Below are 22,905 nucleotides of genomic sequence, written 5' to 3' on the forward strand. Positions count from 1 at the left end.
TGCTCTTTCTTCTGGATTCACTGCAAGACTGGAGGGGTCACCTGCTTATAAGGCCTTGCGGGTGGTTGCTTTGAGTAGCACAGACGTCAAGGAAATTGCCAGCCCATTGACTATTTTGTTCCCTATCTTCTTCATCTCTTTTCCAGGTCTCAACAGTTTTCTCCCAGTCAGACAAATGGTGAGAGTTCAGCAGAGTTGTTGTCCATACGGTTTCAGGTGAGCACCCCTCTGCTTCTGACACCAAGTATACGCTGGTGCACCCTGAACCATGCATTTTATGTATGTATTTTTTGTCAGTAATTTACACCCCATATTTCTGTCAAAGTGACTAACAAAGATTTGAAAACATCAATAAATACAATTAAAATATTAAAACAAGACAGAATATTTAAAAATACATCTGATCAAACTTTAGAAAATAGTACCTAGGGAATAAACCAGTGGGTTTTACTTTTACATAGAACTGTGCTGCATAACAATTCATTAAGAGAGCTAATGATTCAACGGGAATAAAATGGTTTTACTTGCCTTCCACAGAGCAAGAAAAGCTGAGGCAAAGTGGATCTCCCTCAGGGGGACCTTTTTCTTTTCCTCTTCACCTACAGAAAGGCAGCTGGGCACTGTTCCCTTGACCCATTAATACATATCTAACCTAAGTGTGGCCCTCTGCTACCTCTTACCTGGCCCTCAGAACTCTTCACAGGCCACACCTCCTGCCTGGGTTACACCTCTCACTGAACCTGTTCCATAACTGCCTCCAGTTTTTTGGCCTAGCAGGAATCTGTCCTTGGGCTCTTGAACTGGCCCCTTGCTTCCCTGATGGAGAGCTGCAGGTGTGGAAACTTGTTCGCTGGGCCACAGCTGGACTGTGTGCAAAAATACGAGTCTCCTCCGCTGCCCCAGCTACCGCTATCATGTGCCCCAACTCGGAATTCAGCCTTTGGTCTAAAAAAGAAGTCGTTCCCCCCACTGCATTGATATTGCCCCTCTTCTGCCATACTATAGAGATCAGGGCTGTGGTATTTGTTTTTCTTAAAAGTTAGCATTACAAATAGGCACAAAGTGAAAACCACTGGACAACATAAACATTGGTGGATGTTATGTTTTCCAACATTCCTTATACCTGGCTAATTTAACTCAAATCTTGGGATAATGTTTTTCTTTATTTGCCTGTGTATAATTTATGTAAGTTTTCCTCCTTCATCCGTATCAATAATCTTCCTTAGCCATCCTACAAATGACAGAACAGTTTTCCAGTGTCTCACTCAACCAATTTTAGCTTCTGTGATTATTTGCCAAACTGGATGTTTTCCTATTGGCAGCAAGCCACCAAGCACTTTCAATCCACACATTTAAAGGATCTGTTAAAAAAATACCCCAATTCAACCATTTCACAGATAGCTTTCCAGTACTGCTTTGCTTTCAGATAATTCCAACGCAAACTGGAAAAAGCAGCCTGATATCTCCAGTATTTATATTATAAAATTCTTTGCTATATCCTGTTAAGTTTGGTGAGAATGAAGGTGCAACTAGACATGCCTTTCCCAATGTGCTGACTGGGGCTGATGGCAGTTGGAGGGTGCCAGTTTGGGGAAGACACCTGTAGCAGATCCATGATTCGGATCTCTTCTTGTTAAACACACAGAGACACATGTGCACATAGAAAGAGTACTCCAAAAAACGCATACTGTAGGGTTTGAGTTGTGATCATGTATCTCTGCCAGGGTATGAATATAGGTGATACATGGAAATGTATCATTACATCCCAGTTTGTTGAGAATGTCAGCTCTTCAACAAACTTTCAGGTGCTTATGGGTCATTCACGGATACAGGCCTCTGCTTGCCTTTGTTGCTGAATTTCTGTTTCCATGAAAGCTGAGGCTTAAGAGGTTTATGTTGAGGGCTTCTGCCCCTGGGCATCCATCTCTCTCCACCTACATTTTTGACATACAATCTTTTTCTCAGGTCCTTTGTCGTTTTCACTCTGATTGGCAGCAGCACCCTGTGAAAGGCCATTCTCTGACAGTAGTCTTCTCCTGCACTACTTCAGCTGCTGCCATGGGTTGAAAGTTTATCAAAAAATAAGACCAAGACTCTTGCAGCATATTACACTGTTGCTGAGATGTCTACTCTGGCTGCCAATTTGTTACTTGAGTGCACCCATTTTCCAAAACATTCTGCCAGTTAATGCTGGGTGTGTACCTTTCATCTATTATTATTATTATTATTATTATTATTATTATTATTATTATTAACATTAACATTATTTTTTATACCACATAATGCCAAATAGACATTAAGTGACACTCACTTAAAACCTTTTGGCACCAACTAAAATCTATTTTGTTTATGTAAGCCAATGCAGACATGTAATTTTATTATGTACATTGGTTTTTTAAGTGTTCATTTTAGCTATGTGCTTATAAATTTTATGTGTATTTTCCAAAGTTTGCTTTTAAAGCCTGGTTTTATTATTGTTTTCTTTTTTCTTACTGTTTCTTGTAAACCACTTAAAGATTTTTCTTAAGCATTATATAAATCTTGTTTTAAAACATCTCGATAACCTGAGGAAACGGCCCTGGAATCCTTAACGGGATGGGCAGGCCGAGTCACTGAGCCCTAGCCGTTCCCACACACTTCTGATAACCTGAGAAAGGAAGCAGTTCCATGGGCAGGCTCTGACAGGTGGTTGCTGCTCTGCCAGCATTGTCCTGCCTCAATAATCACAGTGATGGTCCTTCCCACAGAATTGCTCCCTTTCAAACTTTCCTAACCCTGCATGGGAACAAAACTGGGCTGAGCCAAGACTCCTGTTATTATTAAAGCAGGTAGAGGAAAACTTCCTTGTGCATTAACTTTTGAGATACCATCAAAGAGTAGTTAATGTTGATTATTATGGGCTATAGGTGGTGTCACTTGGATTTTCTTTACACACAGAAGGTCCCAGGTTCAACACCAGCATCTCCAGGTAGGGTTGGGAATGTCCTCTGCCTAAAACTCTGGAGAGCTGTTGCATTTAGTGTAGACAGTTATGAGCTAGATGGACCAATGATCTGACTTGGTCTGATGATCTGAACTAGATGGGCCAGTGATAAAGCAGATTTGTGTGTCTCTATGCAGCCTATCAGGGACGCGGGTGGCACTGTGGGTTAAACCACAGAACCTAGGACTTGCCGATCAGAAGGTCGGCGGTTCGAATCCCTGCGACCGGGTGAGCTCCTGTTGCTCAGTCCCTGCTCCTGCCAACCCAGCAGTTCGAAAGCACGTCAAAGTACAAGTAGATAAATAGGTACCGCTCTGGCGGGAAGGTAAACGGTGTTTCCGTGCACTGCTCTGGTTCGCCAAAAGTGGCTTAGCCATGCTGGCCACATGACCCGGAAGCTGTACGCCGGCTCCCTCGGCCAGTACAGCGAGATGAGCGCTGCAACCCCAGAGACGGTCATGACTGGACCTAATGGTCAGCGGTCCCTTTACCTTTACCTATGCAGCCTATCGGTCTTGACATGGTTTTTTTATGACTTCTCCTGTAGGATGTTGTAAGAACCAGAGACGATGGTCAGAACTCAGTGAGATCTTCCTACTCCAGCCCAGCCTCCATCAGTCCACGGCCCAGCAGTCCCTACTCTCCTCCATCTCCTGGATATCGAGCTGGTAGCCCATACAGTCCCCAGAGGCCTGACCTACCCGGTGAGGACAGAGGGGAATCCGTGGTGAACAGCCGCAGGTATATAATAATCCTGATCCATGTGACTCTGCCTCCTGTTTCCTGTAAGCAGCCAGATGCCTCCATGCTCTGTTTGTGGGTTTCTTCCTGGCAAGAGTCCTCCCCACAAAACATTGGAATTTGAGGTCTACTGCATCAGTCCAATGGAATCTCCATGGCCAGTCATAGCAGCTGCAACCCCCTTTTAAATCAGTCTTACGGCTGGTTTAAAACACAGCTAGATCACTCTCTCTTTCCATTTAAATTGAAGGGGGTGTTTGGGAAAATGCATCAAAACACAGTATTTCATAGGAAGCAACATGATAGATACGGGAAAGGTATGGATTGTGACTAATGTCATCTGTACGCCACTTCCCGAACCAGCAGTGGAAGCACACTGGGTGAAGAGTAAACATGGATATGTACACAGCCTAAATCATTGCATCCCAGTGAATTCCATAAGTTACTGGTGCATTGTATAAAATATTTTCTTTTGTCTGACCTGAATTGACTTCCAATCAAACTCATTGGCTGATCCCCAATTCTTCTATGTACTGTGTGGGAGAGTCTAATCTTTGGACTCAGCTACATTAGTTGTTGTTGTTTTTTAAGTGTTTTATATACATTATAACACTGTGGCACCAGATGGCGCTGTGGAGATTTCCCACTTTGAGATTTACAACATGTTTTCCTAAAACACTTTTTTGATGTGTCTAGATCAGGCATAGACAAACCCGGCCCTCCAGATGTTTTGGGACTACAACTCCCATGATCCATAGCTAACAGGACCAGTGGCCAGGGATGATGGGAGTTGTAGTCCCAAAACATCTGGAGGGCCAAGTTTGCCTATGCCTGGTCTTGATCCAGCCCCTCTCTTTTTCTCATTCGGGTATCATTTTATTAGCAACTCTCAGGTCCCCTTTGGACATCTTTAAATTAAAAGGCCCCAAATGCTTCATCCTTTCTTCTTGGAAAGATACGCTTTCCGCTTGCTGAATCTGGTTGCCCCTTTCTTTATCTTCTTCCAGTTTTGTAATATCCTTTTTGAGATGTGGTGACCAGAAGTGTCCCAACAATATTCCAGATGCCCCATAGATTTTAACATTGTAATGTTGTTTTGTTTTCAGTCTTCTTTCTAATATAGAATTTTCTTTGTCACTTTTGCTGTACATTGAGCTGATGGATTCACTGAGCTGTGCACAATATCTTTTTCTCGTTGGTCAGGGTGCATTCAGATCCCAGTGCACTCCATTAAGGAGAGAGCCTTTGGGGGCTGTTCACAGTAGCTTGGGTTTTCTCCCTCCTAAAAGAACATCATTGTCATGGGAATTGGGGTTGCTTGTGTGTAAACCTTCAGCAGTTCCAAACTGCTTGGGGGGGGGGGTTCTGTCTTTCCCTGACTGAGCAGCCCTTGGCGCTGCTGCTCAGTCGCTAGCAGAATCCGTGAGTGGGCGTCTCCTAAATTTCCTCCAGCATAAGAATTCCTTAACGGACAACCTTCACCTCGCCTCTCTGCGCGGAAGCCTTCTGCGCAGAGTGGCCGTGCTGAGTGGTGGTCCTCCACCCTCCTCACTGACTTCACTGGAAGAGTCTTGGAGCCTCACCTCCGAGATGCTCTCTGCCTCTCCCTTCTTCCTGGTGTCACCTGGACTTCCTTCCCCAGATGACGTTCTCACTCTTCCCTTACTCGTTCCCTCTCCTGCAGAATCTGGGAGCCTCGCCTCTCCCCTCTGCTCTGATGTCAGTTCCCTGACAATCATGTTTCTCTCTCTCTCTCTCTCTCTCTGTGTGTGTGTGTGTGTGTGTGAACACTGTCAACAAAATTCTGGGTGGTGGGAGTTGTAGTCCAGCAACATCTAGAGGGCCACTGATAATTATTTGTTACTTCTTCCCTGTAACATGCAGATATTCACTGTAATATCTGTGTTCTCCTTTCAGCTTACATTCTCTGGAGAGCTCGTTGGGAATCTCTGATGAACCCTACGGGCAGCAGCATTCAAGCAGCAAGCAGGTAAAGATGCTTATGAGACTCCTTGGAGCCCCGGGGATAATACCTGTATAGGACCATCGATGTATCCATGCTGCTGTACGCTTGGGGATGAACCCTGTCCTGAAAGTGTGTTTTCTGGAGCCCTGTTTCTGCTGCCCCCTTTGGGCTGTGTCCTCCTTAGCTTCTGGTTTTTATCTGCTTTGTTGCACGTGTTGCTGTGTGTTAGCAGCACACCTGGCTAGGGCTGTTTGCTTGTTTTTACCTGGTGTCTCCAAGCAACAGCTGGGAGCTGGGGAGGCAGAACCAGTTTGGGGAGGCACTACCTGCATCTCGTGGACGCAAGAGGCAGGGGTTTGGCAAGTGATGCAGCCTCACAAATGCTCTGCTTGCCTCTCCTTCCTCCCGGGATCTATTAAAGTGTCTATTCAAAGCAATCCCCCTGACTGCTTTTGCAAAAGGGACCTGCTTGTGTTGTTATTTTTTTGGGGGGGGAAGCTTGTGTTCTGTGGCAAACCCTCAGACCTGAGACAGCTTTGCAGTGGAGCCTGTAACACTGTTCAGCTTAACATCTCCTGTAATGTCAGCAGCTCGTAGCTTTCAAGAATTTATATTGAGTTTTTACTTGCAACGACATCAGAGACAGTGAGAGAATGAGAGAGAGAGAGAGAGAGAGAGAGAGAGAGAGAGAGATTCACAGGATCCTCTTGCCATCTTCTAGCTCCATTTTGTTTAGGTACTGTATCTCTCAATTGCTTCTTTGAGAAGGAATTGTGAGCCTTCTCTCTATTGAACAAATTGACATTGAGATTCCTGCCTTGCAGGGGCTGGACTAGATGACCCTCGGGGTCCCTTCCAACTCTACAGTTCTAGGATTCTATTATTCTGTGACATGTGTTTCAGTTTTGTTTATAGTTGGGGTGAGAGCTGAAAAGGCCGCAGGTGTGGATATGCACAGAGGATCTATGGCTTATCACGGCACATTGAACATGAAAGAGAAAGAGAGAGCTTCCAATGCAGACGGTGGCGAAACTCTACAGAATTTGCATAGTTCTGGTTCTTTAAAACAAGCCCATCATCATTTTAATCTTTATGATAGCATTGAGAACTTAACAATATGTGGGCAGTTCTTTGCTTTTTAAAGGCTTAAAAACCAGAGGGGCCTTGGTGATCAGGTTGTCTCTGGCTTCTTCAACAGGAACATTTTCCAGTACCCCCCTCCCTCGCCCACCGCAATGCACACACATGCCGTCCTATCCTCCTCTCTGTCTATCTTACACAAATATTTTCTCTTCCTTGGACCCATGTTTTTTGTGAATCCCAATGCCAGTTCCTGAGAGAGAGATGGGGGTGGGGACAGTTCCAGATTGTGCAATGAAATGAAGCATGTAAATTGAGTTCATTGAAGCATGTCTGCCCTGTTTGCATAATTTACATTGCAGAATTTTGCTTTTGGGCTGCACTGTCCTGAAGGTTTTAGGTGGGTGTCAAAAGCAAAGTCCCACTCCAGTCCACCACAACAGAACATTAAAAAAACAGAACATTAAAAAAACACATTAAAATATAAAGCTCATCACCACTACCTTTGGCCAATTTAATCCTGATCTTCACAGAATTAAGACCAGACAGGCTGGTCTTAACGTTTAATAGGGCTCAGGTTAGACTTAGTTGGTAGTCATAGAGGATTTCATACTAGCAAAGCCCTCCTCTGCACTCCTGCAATCCAAACCCATTAGTCTAGGTTGTTGTAAAGCAAAGTGAGAGTGAGCTGGTGTCACACGCCATTCTCTCTGTCTCCCCCGCCTGTGGCATGGGATTAATAATTCCAAGTTACCTGCAAGGTTGTTGTATGGATTACACCTAGTTAGTGCAGGTGAGACTCAAAAGTACTATACAAAGGTTGATTTGCCATTAATAATGATTACAGGATGCTTCCATGCTCCCTAGACATGCTACAGATGCCAAGACCTTTCTGGAGCTGTCAAGTGAGCTTCCTAGCCAGTTTCCCTGGGTGATCCTTCTGGAATGCCCTGTCCTCCCTCTCTTCCTATGGTCTTTGTTGAGCCTCCTGATTCCTTGCCCATGTGTCCTGGCATCTTGCTCTCCTGTTGCTCTTGGGCTGGGTGCTGCTGTTTGTTTGCTTGCTTTGGCTCCAGGGGCTGGCCGCCCTCTGCTTTTTCTATGTTCTGGGCCTATTTTTCAAGCCCAAATTGGGAAGGGAGGTTGGCCCCAGAGCGCAGTGCTTGCCAGCTGGCACCTTGCTCGCCCCAGCCCCTCAACCCCTTGGCTTCTCTGTCATGTTTTTCTTTCCTTCTTTGCATTTATTTGCTTTAGCTCTTGGCCCCATTGGGTGGCCTCCTCCCTACCCAGCGGTTGCATCAGTGGTGGGGGCTGAGATTTGAGTGTTGGAGGGTGGTTAAATGAGGCTTAGGCCTCGTTGGTTTCCTCTTATCTTATTTCCCCCAGAAAAATTCCTTGGCCTGCAGTTCTTCAGATGCAGAGAGCAGTAATTAACCTAAAAGTGTTGCATTTCTTACGTGAGCCCCAAATTAAGGAGGAACCGGCTGCAGGCTGTCAGTCTGTTTCTGTTCTTGCTGGTGTTCACAGTTGGAAAGTTTGGGTGCAAAGAAAGATTTACTGGCAAGTGGGTGCATGTTTAGGCATGTGTCTTCTACAGGGCTGGCCCACTCAGGAGGTGAGCTGAGATGGCAGAATCCACAGGGGCAGCAGATCCTGTTGTAGATCTTTATTCCCCATCCCCCCGCACAACCACCCCTTGTTCCTGCTATAGATGCTCACTCACCCATGCCATTTGTGGTCTGCCTCAGGGGTCAAATTGTCTTGGGCCAGCCCTAGTGTTCTGGCTTGGACAGATCAATGGACCATCCCTATGAAAAGAGCCAGAGTCTTTCTATAGTGAGCCCACGGGACTAGTTTGGTGCTTCCAGGAAGCTAATAAGCAGGGCACAAAGTCAGTAGCTGCCCACATTGTTGCTGCCCCAGCAACTCTCATACAGTGATAGACATTATGGAAAAGGGAGGTTTCATTTAACAATGATGTTTAATAGCTATTGATGGGCCATTCTGCTCCAATGTTTGCCTAAGCTTCTTAGACTTGGCAATCAGTCTTTCTCTTGTTGGCCTGATCAGTAATGCTGTCTTCTGTAGAGTAACCTGTCCTGATGTCTGAAAAGGCATAGCAGTAAACCTCAGGTTCTGTTCCATCTGTGATATCAGTCTCCTAGCTCTAACCCCAGTCTTCCAGGCTCTACCAAAGCATGAGGATTTGTGACTATTTTTTATTATTATTCAGAGTTGGCAACCTTAAATGTGTTTGGGGTGTGTGTGCGTGTTTGTGTTTGGTAGGTCTCCAAAGTTAGGCCAGTGGAGTCACTTAGCAAAGCTCCATGGAATGGTATGTAGGCCTAGGCTGGATCTTTGTATGGGCTTCATTATTCCTTGGAACTGACGGTGTCTCTGTGTGCTAGATGGGTGGGCACTCTGGAACCAAGGAACCAAGTCTTTGTTTGGAGGGCAAAAGAAGCGTGCTGAGGTCCAGCTGAAATCTCCTTTAAGCAGACTGGCATGGAAGGGGAAATCTCCCCTTTGTTGGGTAGGTGTGGTGTTGTTGAGAATGGAGATCCTACGTAACACTGATTGCTGTGTTCCTATCAATTCCCTTGCACTCTGCTGCTTCCCAAAACATTTGCTTCTAGTTAGGAAGGCCTTTCTCCTTTCTTCCATCTTCAAGGCCTTTAAACAGGAGCAGATGCAGCGGGTAAGGAAATTTTATCATTTGGGATAGCAGCAGTGCCGAGCTTTCCAAATATCAAGCTGCTTGGGGGTGGGGAAAGATGGGTAGAAGTCACACAGCAGAAGAGAGGAACAGAAGAGCACCAGGACACTGGAAGGGTGGGATGTGTTTCTGCATGGTGCCTGTTGCTCTTACCTATCTATGTTCTGGTGACTTTCCCTGGATTGCTGGGTAAAGACTTCCTTCCCTTCAGTGTGTTCTGCCCCAGCTGCTGCCTCACTTAGGGCCTGGGAGCACACAGACAACCTGTTCATTGAGCTTTCATCCTGATTTGCTTGCAAAGAGATTGGACCCTTCGGATCTGCTCTACGCCCAGTGTGACCTAACCAGTCCATGACTAACCTCAAGAATTGCCCCAGAAACCTCATCAGTCTCGCTGCAATGGGATGGAAAGAGAGAGTTTGGTAACATTGCCGTTCACATACTGGTGATACTGTGCTCTAAATCCCTGGAAGACCTCTCCCAGCAATTCAAGTGTTACCACATAGGAGAAGAAGTTGTCTTGAGCCATCCAGGGAGACCTTGTATCGCGTGCTCCAACTGGCAGGGCCTCCCCAGGGTCGTCAGCAGAGGCCTCTCCCACCACCTGATGCTTTTGACTGGAGGCGCCTGGGACCTGGCTGCCTGCTTTCTGTACGCAAAGCCCGTGGTCTTCCACTGCACTGTCCCACCAGCTCCTGCAGCCTGTGCCACTCGTGACCCCCGTGGTGCTTCTTGTCAGCAGCCTTGCGTTGGATTGGACCAGGGATCTTCCAAACCACCATCATCATTTTATTTGTAGGCCGCTTTTCCAAAGTTAAAACAATGCTCAAGGCGGCTTACAACATGACAAGATTTACATAATTACCAACATAACAAAAGTCATAAACAATAAATAAAACACACCAAAAGGTACACAACCAAATGGAAAACATTTCCACATAAATCATAAAATCTAAAACTAAAAATACAACATTAAATCAATAACAATTTTAAATGACATAGTTAAAAAAGAAAAGCAATGTTAAAAGAGGAGCCCTCTCTGTTGAGCAGCAGCAGCCCTTTATGGAGCCTTTCAGGCCAGGTGGAGAGAGGCAGGGCAGGGCCCTTCAGGCTCCCAGCAGGCAGTCCTGGGCCCTTGTTCAGCCTGAGGGCCACATTCCCTCACAGGCAACGTTCTGGAGGCCGTCTGCTAGTGATGGATGGGGCCTGGTGCAAAACACGGCTGAGCCAGGAGCACATGCTAAGCTCTGATTGCCCAGGGTGGGGCGGAAGGAGCTCAGTTCTGCTGGGCAAAGTAGCCCTAGGGAGCCAGAGATTTATGTTGAGGTGTTGCAGAGGCGCCAGGTGCCCCCAGTATTTCGGGGGCCTGGTGTGCATTGCGCATACATGATGTCACACAGTCTCCTGACCAGTGCAGTCTTCTGGGGGGTGGACCCCCTTTAAACACATATTGAGGGGGCTGAAGACACCTCCACCCCCTAGAGCTGGCATGCCTGGGGTGTTATAAAGACAGGCGGGTGGGTGGGAGGGATACCTGCACAGAAGCCTATGCCCATACCATTCTGGGAGCTCTGGAGATTCCCTGAAAGCAAAATGATGTGGGGTCCTTTCTGGTGCTCCTGACTGATGCTCTGGCCAAAATTTCTCAGCCCTGCTGCTGCTTCCAGTCTGGGCACCATGCTCCTGGGAACTGTGGCTCAGCAGGGATGGTGTTGCCCGGCTGCCTCCTGGTAGTCATGTTTTCAGCACCTAGTTGCCACAGTCGGTGTAAAGGGGGCGCAGCAAAGAGCCCCGAGTCAGGTTTCCACCCTTCTCTTTCCCCACTGGCCCCCTCACTTCTGTGCCCCCTTCTTCCCCTTCCTCTGTTCTGCTTCTTCCCAATTAGCAGCTGGAAAGTGTCTTTTGAAGGTGTGGGGCTCCCTCTTGTGGTTGGTGCATGCCCTGAAACAGAGAGGCGTGAAGGTTGTGGAAAGGATTTTTGGACAACACATCACTCTGCTGGGCGGTTGAATGTGTCCACCCAAAGGCTTTAGGCATTGATTGTTTTAGCTCAAGGATGAGTTATGGACACAAGAATGTGCAAACTTCTTCTTCTGCCCCCTCCCCACACCCTTGCAGGAAATGAGTTCAATGTAGGGTTAACCTGTTTAACTTTAGCCCCATTCAGGTCTGTGTACAACTCTCCCACTCTATCCCCAGAACAAGCTTATAAGGACTCCTTGCCCTGCTGTACTGCAAAGTGTATCTTGCCATGGAGACCCTCCCAAATTGCTTGTAGAGTTTCCTTGTGATGAAGTAACATGTGGATGGTCCTTAAAAGCCATGAGAGGACGCGGGAGGACTATTGCAACAATGAATGTTGTAGTCCTGCTGTTCTGCTCTATCAGCTCTATCTATTCTGCTCTATCTATTCTGATTTCACAGAGCAGCTCCATTCTTTATGGTTTGCTACCTTCACAACAAGGTGTGACACCGTTGTTCCCATTCCACTGGTGATCTGAGGCTGAGAGAGGGATTTAGCAAGAGAGTGGAAGGCATCTGTTGCCAAGATGGACATGGGGCTCAGTTTACCAGACATAAGACAAAGTCTCATCTGCTGGATCAGTTTGGCTCCAAAGTGGAGGTGCAAAGTATCTCATGAGACTGTACAATTTGAACTTTGCATGATTCCCATGATTCACCTATCCCTGTGTCTAGCAAAACTTTTTTTTAAACAAAATATCCCAATAGAAGCAAATGCAGATAGTTAAAAGAATCCATCTTTTCTTCAGTTCAGGTAGCAATGTATTAATTAACTTTTGTTTTTAATACTCACTTTTGACTGTGACCTCTTTCCAGCATTATATGGCAGAGGAGTAGAACGTATCTTCTGGGTGGGCAATCTGCTGCCAGCAGTGTGTCTTTTGGTCTGCAAGCATGTTTTTTGGGAATAGATTCACAATGGGGAATTGTAGTGGTGGTGATGGACAAAAACTTTCAGGATCTTGTTCCGACACGTGTGTGTAAGAGGGAGGGTGAGAGTTTGTTGGGGATTGAGTGTGCTGCAATTCCATGGAGGCAGATTGTGATATTAGGTACACAGTTAACCTTCAAGAGAATCTCGGCTTGTTTGTGTGCCCACCGCTGTGTTAGCATTTTATTTATGCATTGTGTTTATATCCCATCTTTCTTCTGAGGAGCTCAAGGGGGCATGTATTGCTCTCTCTCCCACCCCGGCTATATCTTCATAACTTCTCTTTAAGTATGTTAGGCTGAGAGTGTGTGTGCACTGGCCCAAGGTCACCTAGTATGTTTTGTGGCTGAATGGGGATTTGAATTTGGGTCTACCCAGTCCTAGTCCAACTCTCTTAACTGGTACACCACACAGGCAAGTTTCTAGCCCAGAAACATGTTTGACAGGTTGGTGTTCATGCTCATTCTCAAAAACCTGCAAAACCAGGAAGTTGGCTGAATTAGATTCCTGTGGTTAGGGGTGAAACTTCTTGTCTATGTCTTTCTATCTCAGTTCTTCTCTCCCCCCCCCCCATTATTTTATCAAATTTGTGTCATTTACACAGTTTTCCCTGGTGCTGAATTTGTATTGTTTGGCTGCACTCACCCCTGGTTGTGTACACTCCTCTTATTTTGGCAATATGGGTTGTGTAGCAACTGCTTATTTTTATGGGACCAAGTCCTGTAATGTGTGATGGTCAATTAATCTCTTCCTGAGGCTGAGAGGCTCCTGGGGCCACTCCTTTCCTACAAAATGCACTTACACCCAGCCCCATCTCTTTCTGCAGCAGCTGCAGGAGCGAAGGAGCATCAGCCGCTCTAGTGGATCTCCAGTTACAGTTCTGCTTCCATTAAATGGATCTCCGTCCCCTGGAGCATATTCACCCCACAGCCCATGGGAGATCAGGAAGGACCAGGACAGGAACGCCTCTTCCTACCAGCGCCGTTACAGGTAATCTGTCTAGGTTACCTGCTGTTGCCTAGTGGCTAAGGATGCTTTCAGACTGTCTGTTTTGGGGTGGGATTCAGTCACATAGCAGCCGATTCAGGTTCATCATCATCATCACCACTTTTAGTTTGTATACCCTCTTTTTATATACAGTTTACCAACTGAAGAACCAACAAAATGTACAACAAATGTACAACCCACCTTAGAACAATCTAATCCAATACAAATAAGTCCTAATAAAAAAAAAACTGTTTTGGATTTCATCCACAGAACTAACCCATTTCCCTAATAGATCAGACTTTTGCAATAAGGAAAGTGACAGGGTAGTGCAAAAGTGTGAGATAACATTTGCTTTAAACTCCGTGTCATCTGGCCTCCCTGCAGATGAATCAGAGTGAGTGCTCCTTAGATAGGCAACAAAGTCTAATCTCCCTACAAACTAACCAGGATGAATGTTCAATACAGTGGTACCTTGGGTTAAGTACTTAATTCATTCCGGAGGTCCGTTCTTAACCTGAAACTGTTCTTAACCTGAAGCACCACTTTACTAATGGGGCCTCTTGCTGCTGCCACGCTGCCAGAGCATAATTTCTGTTCTCATCCTGAAGCAAAGTTCTTAACCCGAGGTACTATTTCTGGGTTAGCGGAGTCTGTAACCTGAAGTGTATGTAACCTGAGGTACCACTGTAAATGGATTGTCTGGAAGCACCTATTTCCGAAAATTGCTGAAATCATGTATGAGAAGCTGCCAGACCAAAATGACACTTAAGAGTGCTTCCAGGCACCAGGGTTCGTGCGTTCAATATAGGGAGAGCTAGCAGAGCAGGTACGGTACTTCTCAAAACACAGAAACCTTGTTTGCACTATGGTAGAGTGATTCCTGCCTTTCAGGCCGCATAGACATCAACGTTTCCCCTTTTTTAAGGGAAATTCCCTTATTCCGAATGGGATTCCTCGCAATAAAAGGGAAAAGTTGACAGCTATGTACATTGGTTCTTCACTTCTATGGGCTTCTGTGGTGTTGGCAGACAGGAGTGGGTGGGGGTCAGAGTTCAAGGGCAGTGCCACTGCCAATGCACATCCCTCTGTCTTCACCACCAAGCAACTGTAGAGTAGGGGGACCAAGGGTCCTGCTTTATTGTTTGTTTGCTGCTTCTTTTATTTCTGTAGCCTCAAGAAGTTCTCCAAGCAGCCTGCAAAAGGTTCTCAAAATAAAATTGCTCTCGGATCTGGGACAGGGGCAGAAAGGACTTTGTTGTCCTCGCATAAAACACCCTCTGAGCCAAAGGAGTGGGGTGAGCAGTTGGATTCTTCTGAGCAGGAACTCGCCCCCCACCTCAATGTCCCAGGCTCCATCAGAGGCAGATGGCTTTGTATATACCCCTGTTGACTCTGCATGCAGACCCTTCCCACTGCTGGTTGGGGAAGCCATGAAAACACACATTGGCCACAAGGCACATCTGTCCGACCTTTCATGTGAAATGCTACACTTTGATGTGTTTCCCCCCAAACCTGCTTTGATCTTAATTGAGAACTGCTTACAGGGTAAAGATATCTCAGCCCACTGGTATGAACATATAGCGGGAGATTAACATACACATCAAACTGTGCCAATGTACACACAATATGCAAATGTAGTTTGAAATGCAGTGAAAAAGAATGACCTTGCTGAATTTTAAGCAGGTGATGTATACACAGCTTATCTCTCGTTTTCCTGGAAGCAGGGTGTTGGCCTACTTTGCTCTTCAGGGAAAGCCTTAGAAAGGAGGAGTTATGACAGAGGCTTATGCCATTGTGCGTTGCCTGCAGAAGGTGGAGAGAGAACTTTTTGTCTCCCTTTCTCATAAGACTAGAAGGTGTGGACATCCACGTTCAGGACAGATAAAAGAAAGTGCTTCTTGCAGCACATGCTCCCGCAGGAGGCAGCGACAGCCACCAACTTAGACGGCTTTAAAAGAGGATTAGACAATTCATAGAATCATAGAATCATAGAATCATAGAGTTGGAAGAGACCACAAGGGCCATCGAGTCCAACCCCCTGCCAAGCAGGAAACACCATCAGAGCACTCCTGACATATGGTTGTCAAGCCTCTGCTTAAAGACCTCCAAAGTAGGAGACTCCACCACACTCCTTGGCAGCAAATTCCACTGTCGAACAGCTCTTACTGTCACCATTCCATGGAGGATAAGGCTGTCAGTAGCTCTGCCTTCGTTGGGTTCCCTCGTGGTTCCTGGGAAATCCAGGAGGGGAGAGGGTGGTTCTTGTGCTCAGAACCTGCTTGGGGGCTTCCCACAAGCATCTCGCTGGCTGCTGAGAGAGCAGGATGCTGGAGATAGCTGGACCACTTGCCTGACTGAGCAGTCTCTCCCTATGTTTTTATGTTCTCCTGCTGTGAGGCTGGGCAGGTGAGGGTTAATTTGACGCTGCAGACAAGTCTAGAGGCTGGGCAGGTGTGTCAGGCAGGGTGTGTTCCACCTGCACTCTCAGGAGAGTGAGCCTGATCAGGTCTGGAGACAGGCAAGCAGGAAAGGAAATCTCTCTGGAGGTGAGGGGGGAGCAGGATTCAGTCCCTGCTGAAACACTGAGCCCTTGAGGGTCATTATACCTGCCTGGAAACAGCAGGTGAAGCCTCCTTCCCAGGGTGGGACATTTCCTGCTGCTGTTGCTCTCTGCTCCCTTTCCCGGAGGTATGCTTGTCTGAGAAGACTTCAAAGGGCTTGGGGCCAGGAGAACACCTTCACTCACAGGGGAGCTGCTTTGGTGAGCTGGCTGGGGCTGATGGGAATTGTGATCCAAAATATCTGGAGGGCACCAGGGTGGCAAAGGGGTCCTAGGAGAGGGGCTGGCAGGGCAACTCCACAGCCGGGACTCAAAGGAGATCCTTGTTGAGAAATGAGGAGGGGCTGGGATGCTTCTCTGAGTCAGTGAAGGGATCATTTCCATTTTCTGAAGTCCTGGCTTACCTGGAGCCAGGGCAAGTGCATCCAGGAGGTGGGCTGAGGCAGCTGCCTCGGGCAATGGAATTTCGAGGGGCCCCTGCAGGCACCACCCGCCCCTACCGCCACAACCAGAGAAGTTAGGAGAAGCGGCAGCAGCTTCCGGCAACACCCTGAGGAGTTCATGTGACATTCCATCTCACCATTTCTGCATTGCAGGGGTTGGACTAGATGACCCTTGAGGTCCCTTCCAGCTCTACCATTCTACGATCCTGTGATTCTGCCACTACCACCACTTTTCCTCACTTCTCCTGTGGCTGGGAGGGCAGCAAGCAAGGCATTGGTGAGGGCAGGGTGGGTGGGGGTGGGGCAGCACCCTCCCTTTTCGCCTCAGGTGGCAAAAGGGGATAGAAGGAAGAAGAAAAGGCTCCCATTTCTCTCCTTGCACCTGCTCACGGCAAACCCTCTGGAATCCTGCATCCTTCTACTGAGGCCCCTGTTGTTCTGAAACAGTGTTCAGGTGTGCCTCTTCCTGGATCTCTCCTGGTCCCACCTCTTCCTTCAAGCTCGGCAGAATTATGTTGGTGATGGAAGACTGGTTTGTCCTGCCTTCCTGGGATATAAAAAGCCTGAGGTATTTTTCCTCTTCCCAGGACAGACTGGCTGCATTTCTTTTCTCTCTCTCTCTCCAGTCTGGATACAGAGCCAGCCATGCGCCATTTGGAAGGGGACTCGGAGGTCTACAAAATGATGCAAGAAAACCGTGAAACCAGGGCTCTGCCGCGGCAATCCAGCACCTTCCGCTTGCTCCAAGTAGCTCTGGAGTTGGATGAAAAAGGTGAGGGTCGAGGTGGCTGGGAAGGAAAGCAGGAAAATTGTGTTTCTTTGGACTTGGGAGTAGCAGGCAAAATGCAGCCACCACCATAAAATGTGGTGTGAAATACTTCCTAATGCTTCTGGTTTGGTCTGTCTTCTTGTCCCACACTGTTTGCTTGAAACTCTGTTTTTTTTAATCTGAGGCGCAGGTAAATGCTGAGGTTGTGTGTGAGTTCATGAGAATACTTTTGTGATGGAAGGCAAAGACCAAGAGACAGGTGGCCCAAGTTTTCTGCAACTTTGAATTAGCAGGTTAATCAACTAAAAATTAGAAACCTAGGAAGCTGCCTAATGCTGAGTAACATTCTTGGTCCATCTAGCTGTAATATTATCTGTACTGACTGGAAGTGGCTTTCCAGGATCTCAAACAGAGGTTTCTCCCAGCCTGACCTGGGGCTGACCTTGGGACCTTGATGGCAAACTTTAATCCGTTACTCTGTGAATGAATTGTTTGTGATAGAGTCTGTTTTGGTGCTGTTATGAAGGGAAATAAAGAAAACATTAAATATTGCATTTTCCTTCTGACCATTAGTAGATTATCTATGGCTTTATTAGTTTACAATGTATCTGGCTTTAATACTTTTTAAAAGGCAATTAATACTGAGGGGTTTGTGGGAATGATGAAAATTTTGCTTCATTAGATCAAGTCTGCAATCCTATGCACACTTACCTGGAAAGAAGGTTCATGAAACACACCAGCGCTCTGAGGAGATGCTCACAGGGCAGCACATTATTCAGAATCTATTGCCAGCCGGCTTCTCAATCCTGATGTGCCTCTTGGTTGCTTTGGCAGGGGGCTCCGTGACCCACTTTCCCAGCCCGCTGTCTCCCAGCGCCCAGAAGCCGGTCAGCAGTTCCATGGCCGGCGGCGCCCAGAAGCTGCATGTGTGTGAGAAGTGTGGCAGCAGCATCACGTGAGTGTTTCTCTCCCTTGGAAGGGGTGCCTGGTGGGGTTCTGGGGGGATAAGAGATGGGCTGTTGGCCATAAGCAGAGCGGGGGTGGATCTAGACACAGGTTAAAAAGGTAAAGGTACCCCTGCCCGTACGGGCCAGTCGTGTCCGACTCTGGGGTTGTGCGCCCATCTCACTTAAGAGGCCGGGGGCCAGCGCTGTCCAGAGACACCTCCGGGTCACGTAGCCAGCGTGACGAAGCTGCTCTGGTGAGCCAGCACCAGCGCAGCACACGGAAATGCCGTTTACCTTCCCGCTAGAAAGCGGTACCTATTTATCTACTTGCACTTAGGGGTGCTTTTGAACTGCTAGGTGGGCAGGAGCTGGGACCGAACGACGGGAGCTCACCCCGCCGCGGGGATTCGAACCGCCGACCATGCGATCGGCAAGTCCTAGGCGCTGAGGTTTTACTCACAGCGCCACCCGCGTCCCGGGCACAGGTTAAAAACACTATAAATAAGTCAGAAATTAAATCGTTACAACAAAAGGGGGGAAGCCTATGTAAAAATCCATATAAACTCCTTTTTGCTCTCTGGCACCATCTGGTGTTGGATGTTTATAACACACTCAAAACGCATTCTTGTGAGGAATGTAGCTGAATCCGAGGAGACCTTTGCCACTCTACACTTTCATGGTATTATAACCACAGTAGGGGACCAGTTATGCATTGCCATCTTCTGGGCAGAGACCAGAACTGCAATTTGGAGCTTGTGAAAGTTCACTGTAGCCATTTGAAATGAACTTGGTGGCTGAAGAGTAGGGAAATTGCCAAAAAGGAATGGGGTTACTTATGTGTACACTATTATGGCATTGCTGATGAGGGAATTTTTTACCGGTTGTTCACTGTATGGTCCCAGGGTAGATTATAGCAATATAAAAATACAATACTGAAAGTGGTTAAATCATTTTACAATCAGAAGATTATAATCAGAAGAATAGAGTAGATCCTAAAATATATGTATTGGGTGTCTAAGGCCAGTGTAAAAAGGAGTGTCTTCAGCTATGCAGTGTTGAGGCAAAACACATCTCTCTGGAGAGGAAATTCTACAGTTTAGGCTCTGCCACAGAGAAAGCACTCTACTAGGAATTTTTTGTTTACTGCAGTGGAAATGCCATAGAATTTTTTCAGTAACAAAAATATGTGCCATTATATATGCAAATATGGGTCCTACTACCTTTGCTTTTCATTACTGATTACATTTGTATCCCCCAGTCTCCCTCTAAGTTCAGGGCAGCGCATTCCCACATTTTCTCCTTGAAACAACCACCTGAGATGGTGGGACTGAGAGAGAGTGGCAGGTCCCATGTTGCTGAATAAGTTTTTGTGGCTGAACCAGACCCAAAGCAAACACTCCATCCATTGTGCTGAGGAGGCCAAATGGTTAGGGTGCTTGATTACATATTTACTTGGTTAAGATATTTATAGTTTGTCCTTCATCATGTAATCCCAGGGCAGGTTGTAATACAGGTAAATAATAAAGCAAATCCTAAAGACAATTAAAGAGCAAGCAAAAACATATCACATCTATTAAAAAATCAATAATGACACCCTCCTTGAAATGGCACCACCTGTGGCTCTTAATTGCAGTGGCAGATACATACTTGCACCCCACAAAAGTTTGGGGAAACAGGTAGCTCTTTACCTGGCAAAAGTGTCAGCACCAGTCATACTTCCAAGGGGAGGGCATTCCATAGATGGGACACGGCTTGGTACTAAGGTCTAACTTTGATCTAAGTTGGTACTCCAACTCAAGGAACCTGATGTGGTACTCCCTCCCTCCCTCACACATAAAAAAGTCTTTCCCTCACAGACACACATTCATACCCCCTTTCTCTCACACCCATGGACACATGTACAGACTACTTAATACTTCTCTCCATCTTTCTCTCATGCACCCCCCCTAGCTTCTATTCTGCAGCCCCCTTTGCACACACAGGGCTGCCTCAATCCACTTTGGCACCTGAGGCAAACCACAAAATGGTTCCCCCACCAGAGAGGAAGGGTGGAGGAAGATCTACGTCAGGAACAAGGAGAGAATAAAGATCTACACTGGGCACAAAGTTGGGAGCAGACCAGCAGTGCCTCCTCTTCACCCAGCGGCTGCTCTCCCCCCAGAGGGGGCTGCGGGGGGGGTTAGATCTGGCCTCTAAGGAGTGCGCCACAGATGTTGCCGCAGCAGCAGTGGGCAGTGCATTCCTTGGAGGAGGGATCTGCTGTCGCTGTGTCTCCTGCCACCTGAAGCAGCTGCCTCACCTTGCCTCATGGGTGAGTCAGCCGTGCGCTTGTGCCCCTTCACATATATGAAGGGAAAGGCGTTGGTGTCTGCCTAGCGCTCCGCAGGGGCCCAAGCTCCCCTCAGGGCTGCCTTAGGTCACTCACTCTCACTCAGCCACATGCCTACCAAAGCTGTTCCCTCACAGGCAAAGTTCTGCGTGTGTGCCTCATCACACCCCCTCAGACTTTCCAGGCTTCCCCTCGGCTGCGATGGCAGGCTCTCCTGAGCTCGCTGGCTTCCTCTCACTCACACACCTGCCCACCCAAGCTGTTCCCTCCCTTCACACTTACAGGGGAGAACAATAGGAAGGGAGAGCTGTCACTCACGGCTGGCTGCACATGCACACAAGAGTGTTAGCGTGCCAACTCCTTACAATTTTATATATTGGAGAGAAATGAAGGTGTAACTCATTTTTAAGGTGCAACAAACTTTGGTTCTCATCTTGGGACAGCGTAGAAGCAAGAAGGAAAGTGTTGTTCTGTTGGGTTGAAAAGAGACACAGAAAAAGCTCGGTTGTGGCACTGCCTGTACCTAAGGCAAGGAAATGGAAAGCTTCTACTGATTCCATGAACCAAAATATCTCCCTACCTGCCTGATTCTGCCCAGGATAACCAAATGGGCCCCCCATGAGCAGGGGGAGGATGCTGGAGACTCCCTGGAATGGACACAGTGCTGAGAGAGATTTTGCCCTAGTCATTTGTTTAAAGGGGACTGAACCAAGATAATAAATGATGATATGTAGGTGGCAGTCTTTTGTTTGGTAGTGTATGTTAGGGAAGACTCTTGCACAGAATAACACATGCAAAAGTATCTCTGTGGCTTGTGTGTCTATATGTAAATTGTGTTGTGGCTAATATGACAAAAGTAACTAACTAAATCTACTGGGTTGTGTCCCGTGCTAGCCCTACTCAGAGTAGACCCATTGAAATTAAAACATACCTAGCTTAGATCCATTAATTTTGATGCACCTACTTTGAGTAGGATGTAGTTGGACACAACCCATGCTCCTGGCACTGCCCCATGCTCTCAATACTTTCTCCACAATCCTGAGGGCTAGCAACTTTGCTCTAAACATGCTAACATTAAATTTTAACGGGGCACCAGATTCCAGAGTTTGCATCAGGTGCCAGTCATAGCTGTACTCCCCTCTGAGTCATGTTTCACTGACTGCGCCCTCGGCTGTGTCTCCTGCAGGACCCAGGCAGTGAGAATCCAAGAGAACCGCTACCGCCACCCCTCCTGCTACATCTGCACCGACTGTGGCCTCAACCTGAAGATGCGGGGCCACTTCTGGGTTGGCGAAGAGATGTACTGCGAGAAGCATGCCCGCCAGCGCTACCAGGGGGCAGCAGGGGGCAGCCCGGTCACAGCTGTCTACTCCCAGTCCTAAACTGCCCGTTGGCATGCAGGAGAACGAGCAAGAAGGAAGCTGGTGTTTCCACCACCCTGGAGGCTTCTTCCCAACATCTAGTCCGTGTGACTTCCAGAGGCGTCCCTGGGTCTATTTCGATTGCCTATCAGACCTTTCGCTTCATGCACAATCCCAGCCAGTCAGGATTCTGCCTGCTGAGACATACAGGGAAGAGGAAGCCAGAAGGGCTCGGGGATCTAGGGAACAGGCAGGGAGCCCCTCTAGGGAAATGGCATTTTCAGCTTCTGGCCTATTTCTTGGAAGGGCAAATGTATTCATTGCACAAGCTTGGTCACGTTGGGCACTAAGCATCTTCTGGAGGGAAGATTTGCAGGAATAGCTGAAATTTCCTCTCTGCCAAGCTGTGCCTGCAGAGGGTCTCTTTGGGGCACCCCATGGAACGCAGTGGTGCTGCCCCTGCCCACCCCTGCCCCATGGGTAGTGGAAGCCAAACCCAAGTGGCTCTTGCTGCTTGCAGGGTAACTAAGCCATGTTATTCCCTTCTGGGTCTCTAGCGCCTCTTTCTCGCCACAGCTGCCAACTTTCCTGTGTCAATGTAGAGATGGAAGAGGAAAGATTAGGGGTGTCACTGAAGCACTAGGTACTGGGGTGACATGGATGCAGCTTTGAATACTGACTCTCTGTAAAGCTTCTATAAAATAATCAGCCAGATCTCTATATGAAATATAATATATATGTTGTATGTATAATGTACTTGCTTGTGCCGGCGTGAAGGGGATTGGAGAAAGGAGCCTCTTTTCACTCTGCAGCTCCGTTTTAAGGTTTTATAACAGCATGTCACCCTCCCCTCAGCAGTTGCACACAGGACAAGAGTCTCTTACAGTGGTACCTCTGCTTACGAACTTAATTCGTTCCGGAGGTCCATTCTTAACCTGAAACCATTCTTAACCTGAGGCGCGCTTTCGCTAATGGGGCCTCCTGGTTCTGCTGTGCCGCCAGCGCACGACTTCTGCTCACATCCCAGGGCAAAGTTTGCTACCAGGAGCGTCTACTTCCAGGTTAGCGGA

General features: G+C 47.3%; 1 protein-coding gene across 3 annotated transcripts in view; it reads left to right on the plus strand.

The window, feature by feature from the left end:
* PDLIM2 (PDZ and LIM domain 2) overlaps positions 1–22,591 on the plus strand; it is a 52,104-nt gene extending 29,513 nt beyond the window's left edge. For 2 of the 3 annotated variants that reach the window (XM_083480667.1, XM_083480666.1), the window contains exons 4-10: positions 147–216; positions 3,531–3,724; positions 5,642–5,714; positions 13,266–13,429; positions 17,056–17,201; positions 18,033–18,153; positions 21,661–22,591. In XM_083480667.1, the coding sequence (XP_083336793.1) occupies positions 147–216; positions 3,531–3,724; positions 5,642–5,714; positions 13,266–13,429; positions 17,056–17,201; positions 18,033–18,153; positions 21,661–21,856 (964 nt within the window). In that variant the 3' untranslated portion in view covers positions 21,857–22,591. The remainder of the gene's footprint in view (positions 1–146; positions 217–3,530; positions 3,725–5,641; positions 5,715–13,265; positions 13,430–17,055; positions 17,202–18,032; positions 18,154–21,660) is intronic. The other variant, XM_083480668.1, reaches the window with a different exon arrangement.
* Positions 22,592–22,905: the final 314 nt, after the last annotated feature.

This window comes from Podarcis liolepis (genome assembly GCF_965112155.1).
Source record: "Podarcis liolepis genome assembly, chromosome: 16".
Lineage (NCBI taxonomy): Eukaryota > Metazoa > Chordata > Lepidosauria > Squamata > Lacertidae > Podarcis > Podarcis liolepis.